This window comes from Apium graveolens, chromosome 4, assembly GCF_009905375.1.
Source record: "Apium graveolens cultivar Ventura chromosome 4, ASM990537v1, whole genome shotgun sequence".
In the NCBI taxonomy this organism is placed as follows: domain Eukaryota; kingdom Viridiplantae; phylum Streptophyta; class Magnoliopsida; order Apiales; family Apiaceae; genus Apium; species Apium graveolens.
The window spans coordinates 122,740,007-122,746,766 of NC_133650.1; the positions used below are offsets into that span (position 1 = coordinate 122,740,007).

A 6,760-nucleotide genomic window follows, 5' to 3' on the forward strand; every position below is an offset into this window, starting at 1 on the left:
TGGTGAAGTGCTCACTCATGTAGTTAAGGAACAATAAAATATATTTTAGTATTTAAAATTATATATATGTTATTTAGAATATGTAAAAGTCACATTTGGTATTTAATATATATATGTATATTATATATTTTTAAAAATTTAATTATTTATTTATTCCGTGTACTTTGGTTCCATGTCGTGTACCTATATTGGAAATCTAAACCCGAAACTAATTATATTTGTATTTTTTCGTGTTCGTGTAGTTTGGTGTTCATGTATCAAATTTTCGAACCCAAACACTAATTATCCGTGTCGTTTCATACCGTGTTCCCGTGTCGTATACTAGTATTGTCAGGTCTACGTGTGTTGTGTGTTTTAGCTGTGAATCACTAGGTCTGAAACATTTTTGAATGTGGTTAATTCACTTGTTAATGTTGTTCAATAATTTAACAATTTTAACATTTTAGACTTCACTAATTCTTTTTGAGTTTTAAAATTCTTTTTAAAAAATTATTTTAATATTTTTCAATATTTTAGAATTCAACAATCCCCTTTTGGGTTTTAAAAATCATAAAAATATGAAATTAATTTAACAAATTTTAACACTTTAGGGTTCAGCAATCCATTTTTGGAATTTAGAAATAATAAAAAAAATTAATAATTTTTAATATTTTAGAGTACAACAATCACCTTTTGGATTTTAGAAATTTTAAAAAATAAATTAATATAACCTACACATATTTAGGGTTTAGGGTTTTAAATCCTAAAGCCTAACCCTAATTTAATCTAGGGTTTCCGTCTTTTAGACTCTAAACCCTAAAAACCAAACTCTAATTTAGATTTTGAGACCTAATTTAATAATTTTTAATTTTTTAGAGTTTAACAATTTCTTATTGGATGTTTAAAATATTTAAAAATTAAACAAAGTACACACATTTATTATATGTGTAACCACCCTTCCGCATATGACACATGCGTGTACCTCCTTAACATGTCACATAACTAATTTTTTTTCCACATATTACGCATATATTGTATGCGTGTACCCTATAATTATTTTGGGCACTATTTTGAAACGTAGGTATTATGGGTGGGGGATGTTTTTTTTTTATGGTAGACCTGCAGTCGCTACCTTCCGGGTGCGTACTGGGTAAACCTCACGGGCTCATGCAATAACCTGCAAATCATGTGAATCAAGATAAATCACTTTTAAGCGATATACTCTGGTTTAAGAGACATAATCATAAATTCTAGTATCGTGATATTCGAACATGTGACTATGACCGGTTACAAGGGCTTTCACCCTATATTTATCTCCTATTGATAGTGTTGACTATGGGCTCAATAAGGCCCACTGAGTGAAGGCCCATCGGACGATCCATCCATTGGGCCGAAGGTCCACCAGACCCATAAGTCGAAGGCCCACGGAGAGACTCAGGCCGAGGCCCATCTTCTCCCTGAACGTTGGAATATAGAAGGGACATAACGCCCCCTTTTCACTCCCGCCTTAATGGTAAGTAACGGGCGAGCAATCATGGCAGAATTGGGTATAAAACCCCTTGAGAAGTAAGACAACACACACACAGATTCTCTCAAACACTCTGCATTTCTTGTATTCTTTACCCACCTCTACAACCAGATTCTTATTCTCACACCGGAGGTGAATCGGGGATAAAAACCCTCGCATTCTCTTCACTTTCAGGTACTAGCTGAAGTCATCTTCAAGAAAGCCGAAGTCTGTTCAAACACCCGAAGGAATCTGGGCGTAATATTTGGCGCTATCTGTGGGACCTTACGAGAGTTACAAGCCGAGATAACGAGAACATGACAGAAATAATTCATGAGCATTCACCGCCACCTGGTTTTTCCGACAAGGGACAACCATCCACCCTAGTGGACGAAGATGGAGTCATCACATTAACCTCATAGGAAGAGGCCTTACTCCTAAAGATCCGGGCAGAAAAGGCCGCGGAGAAGGGCAAGGTCAAAACTGATTAAGCAGAAAAAGAAGTAGAAGCCTGCGCGAAGCGAAGAGAGGCCGATGCGCTACGACTAAAGGCCCTATAGCTTCAAAGGGAAGTAATCGAGCTTCAGAAAAAGACCCTACGTGAAGCAATGGAGGATGACGCGCAGGGAAGAACGAATAAGGATAGGAGATACCAAAGGGCGAATGACGAAGAAGATGAGTCTAACTCTGATTCGAATCCCCGAAGGAAGAGAACAAAGCAACCCTTCTCGTCTGACTCAGATGAAGAGCCCGACGGATCCCGCCTCAGACTCACTCGTCTAGAGAAAGCCCTGTTCGGCGATATGAGAGCCGATAGAGAACCGGTCGTGACCCAAGAAATTGAGCAGTATCGACCCCCCAGGCGAAGAAAGACAATTCCCTAAGATGAGTGAGTTCAGCGGAAAGGGAGACCCTGAAGACCACTGCGAAAAGTATGAGTTGGTAATGATCGGGATGGGTCACAATGATATTATGTTGTGCAAAATGTTCAAGACCTATCTGAAGGGGTCAGCTTTGATGTGGTATAAATCCCTTAAGCCTAGGTCCATTGGATCATACGAGCAACTGAAGAGGAAGTTTCTGAAATACTACTATCACCTATGCCGAAAGGCAAAGGACACTGAAGCCCTGATTCACTACAGACAGAGGGAGAACGAGGAGTTGGGAGATTATCTCGCTCGGTTTAAGGAGGAAGCTGGGATGGTTACTAATGTGGACAAGGTCAAAGTAATGGGCTTCTTGACGGCGGGGCTGGATCCCTATAAAGGTAAAAAGCTTCGTTCATCTCTTTACGATTTTCTCCCTAGATCCCCGAATGATATATATGTGAGGGGCGAGAACATTCGCCGAAAAATGGAGAGTATTGGGGGTATAAGGATTCTCGAAGGGATGACCAATCAAAGCGAGCTGACAAGTACGAAGGCTCAAGATCAGGTACCGACCAAAGGGATGGTAGGAAAGAAGGAAGAAAAGAAACGGATCAGGGGGCCGAACGGTGACGAGATAGAGATTCGGCCGTGTTCACCCCTTTGAATGCGCCGATCTCCAAGATTCTCCATGAGATCAAGGGCAAACCTGGATTCGTCCGTCCGGCTAAAATGAAGGTCCCAAACCACAAGAAGAACCCCGATAAATACTGTGACTATCACAGGGATAAGGGGCATAACACCGATGAGTGCTATCACCTCAAAAAGCTCATTGAGCATATGATCAAAGACGGCGAACTTAATCAGTTCGTCCGAGACCTGAGAGACAGGCTTGGGCCGAAGGAGAATCAAGAGGAGGAGGTAGAGGCCGAGGAGCCAGAGCGAAGGGATAGGATAAGGGGCGAAGTAAAAACTATATCTGGGGGCAGCATCCTGGATAAGGATAGCAAGACATCCAAGAAAATACACACCCGACAAGTGTACAATCTATATCAGTTCGGTCAGGCGAAGCCCCATACGCCCATGACCTTCAGCACTGAAGACTATGAGGATGTCATTCGCCCGCACGAGGACCCTCTTATTATAAATCCTATCATCAGGCAGAATAAAATATGGAAGATGATGGTAGATACTGGAAGTTTGGCCAACATACTGTTCCACAAAACCTACTGCAAGATGAACTTGGCCGGAGAGCAGTTAGAACCCTGCAATGAGGCTCCCCTTTACACCATTGGAGGACATCCTATTCAGTTTGAAGGAATAATCACACTCCCTGTCCTTCTGGAAAATTGCCATATACTGTTGAGAAGCCAGTGAAGTTCTATGTGGTTCGGATTGAGAGCCCGTATAATGCCATATTCAGAAGACCTATCCTGTCAACCTTCGAAGCGGTGGAGTCTATACCCCATCTTAAACTCAAGTTCCAACCGAAAGAGGGGTAGGAGAAATGAGGGGCGATCAAAAAACTGTCAGAATCATAATGCTTGAGGACCTAAAAAAGGATCAGGAATACGAAGGATCAGACGAAACCGGGAAAAGAAAGTGGGCCGAATCCGAGCCCAGCGGAAGTCGTGAAATATTGAATATTGAGTTGGAAAAATTTGGAGCGGATCTCTTGAGCCCGATAGTCAAACCCGCGGCAGAAACCGAAGAGGTAGAATTGTACGCAGGCCATTCGGGAAAAATGGTTCGGATTAGGAAAAACATGGGGGCAGATCTGAAGGAAAATTTAGTAGCTGTCAGTCGGCGATACCATGATGTGTTCGCCTGGGGGCCGGAAGACATGCCCGGCTTGGATCCCAAGACGGCTAAGCACTGCTTGAATGTACAGCCTGAGGCTAAACCGGTGAAGAAGAAGAAGGGGACATTTGTAGTCGAACGACAGAAGGTTATAGAAGTCGAAGTAGAAAAATTGTTGGAAGCCAAGTTCATCGAGGAAATTGAATACCCCGACTGGCTAGCCAATGTGGTGGTTGTCAAGAAGTCAAATAGGAAGTGGAGGATGTACGTGGATTATACGGACCTCAATAAAGCATGTCCGAAGGACCACTACCCCTTGCCCAGCATCAACCAGATGATAGACGCTACGACAGGATACGAGGTACTCAGTTTTTTGGATGCTTTTTATGGCTATCATCAAATTGGTATGAATGACAATGATGTGCCCAAGACAGCGTTCATAACTCCGAAGGGGACTTATGCTTATATCAAAATGCCCTTCGAACTAAAGAACGCTGGAGCCACATTCCAAAGAATGGTAAATAAGGTCTTTAAAGAGCCGATCGGTCGGAACATGGAAGCATATGTGGATGACATGATTATAAAATCACTAATCTAAGATCATGCCGAAGATTTGAAAGAGTGCTTCGAAACGCTCCGGAGAAACAACATGAGGATCAATCCGAACAAGTGCACCTTCGGAGTCTCCGGTGGCAAGTTCTTGGGCTACATGGTCAGTGCCCGAGGAATAGAGACAAACCCTAAAAATATTGAAGCAGTCATTAATATGGAAGCCCCTAAATACATCAGAGACATCCAGAAGCTGACCGGCCGACTCACCGCCCTTTGGCGTTTCATCTCCCGATCAGCCCTTTGGCGTTTCATCTCCCGATCAGTCGAAAAGGCACCCCCCCCTTCTTCGCCGTGCTTAAGGGATCAAAGAATTTTTAGTAAGGGCCCGAGTGTCAAAGGGCGTTCGAGGAAGTGAAGGAATACCTAATTAAGGAACCGCTCTTGATGCGGCCTGATCCAAAGGAAACTCTCCAACTTTACCTAGCTGTGTCCGACAGAACCTTAGGGGCAATGCTTATGAAAATTTATGAAGGCAATCAGCACCCCGTGTTCTACGTGTCCCATGTCCTCAAAGATGCAGAAACGAGGTACCCCAATGCCAAAATATTTGCATATGGGTTGGTCGTGGCCTCCCGGAAATTACGACATTACTTTTAGAGCCGAACGATTCAGGTTGTCACCAGTCAGCCTTTGAAGAAGATTTTAACAAGGCCCGAAGCTTCGGGAAGGGTAGTAGCCTGGTCTATCGAACTCGGGGAATTTGATCTTGAGTATATCCCCAGAACGGCGATCAAGACCCAAGCTCTGGCTGACTATATGGTCGAGCGCATATTCTCGGGGCCGCAGGATCTCGCGCCTGGCGAACAGCTCATTTGGACCCCCGAAAAATGGATGACCCCCCTAAGGAACTTTCTGGAGAAGGGTATCTTACCTCCGGACCGAAGGGAGGCGCTAAAACTAAAGTACAGAGCGTCAAGCTTCACAATCATTAATGGGCGGATGTATCGCCGATCAATCAGTCAGCCCCTCATGAGATGCCTAAACACCCGAGAACAACGTCAAGCTCTTGAGGCAGTGCATGAAGGAATTTGCGGCGAGCATCTGGCCGGTCGGTCCCTCGCCTTCAAAATCCTTCGCCAGGGATTCTTTTGGCCAACCCTGAAGGTCGATGCCAGCGAGTATGCCAAGAAGTGTGTACAGTGCCAATTGTTCGCCACTATCCCAAGACAGCCCCCAGAAGAAATGACTTCCGTTCTAAGTCTCATTCTGTTCGCTGTGTGGGCCGTGGACATAGTAGGCATTCTCCCAACTAGCACGAAGAAAGCAAAGTACTGCATAATCGCCATTGACTACATGACCAAGTTGGTCGAAGCCCGACCATTATCGGCCATAACCGAAGAAGCCGCAAAAAAGTTCTTCCTAGAACAGATTCATTCTCCGATTCGGAATTCCGAAGACTTGCATCTCTGATAATGGGATTCAGTTTATTGGGAACAAGTTTTACAAGTTCCTGTACCACTTCGGAATTGAATAGAGATTTAGCTCAATCGCCCATCCGCAAGGGAATGGGGCAATCGAAGCCTCAAACAAAGTAATCTTTCGAGGGATAAAGAAGAGGTTGGGCGAGGCTCAAGGAAGATGGTCAGAAGAACTCTCTTGGATCTTGTGGGCCTACCAAACAACCCCTAGGACTTCAACAGGGGAAACTCCTTTCAGAATGGCCTATGACACCGAAGCCCTGGTCCCAGTCGAAGTAGGATTGGAATCATACCGAACTGAGGTCTACAATTTGGAAACCAACAACTTTGGGCTGAGGGAGAACGTGGACTTATTAGAGGAAGAAAGGGAAGCTGCCTACCAAAGGAACATGAAATACTTGCTACAAGCAGCCCAACATTATGACTCCAGCATCAAGAAGAGGTCGTTCAGAGTGGGAGACCTAGTCCTGAGGGAGCTGGCTGCTTCTATGCCGACCAAACAAGGAAAGCTTCAGCCTAACTTGGAAGGGCCTTATAAGGAGATCGAGGTCGTTCACCCAGGAACATACAAGCTTGAA

At 44.1% G+C, this 6,760-nt stretch overlaps 1 protein-coding gene across 1 annotated transcript; it reads left to right on the top strand.

Annotated features, from left to right (window-relative positions):
• Positions 1–5,520: 5,520 nt before the first annotated feature.
• Positions 5,521–6,174, top strand: LOC141718938 (uncharacterized). Its single transcript, XM_074521306.1, has one exon. It carries the CDS (start codon positions 5,521–5,523, stop codon positions 6,172–6,174), a length of 654 nt encoding a protein of 217 aa, XP_074377407.1.
• Positions 6,175–6,760: the final 586 nt, after the last annotated feature.

Excerpts from the sequence above, each read along its gene's own strand:
- LOC141718938 (XM_074521306.1), top strand. The coding sequence starts at position 5,521 with ATGGTCGAGCGCATATTCTCGGGGCCGCAGGATCTCGCGCCTGGCGAA.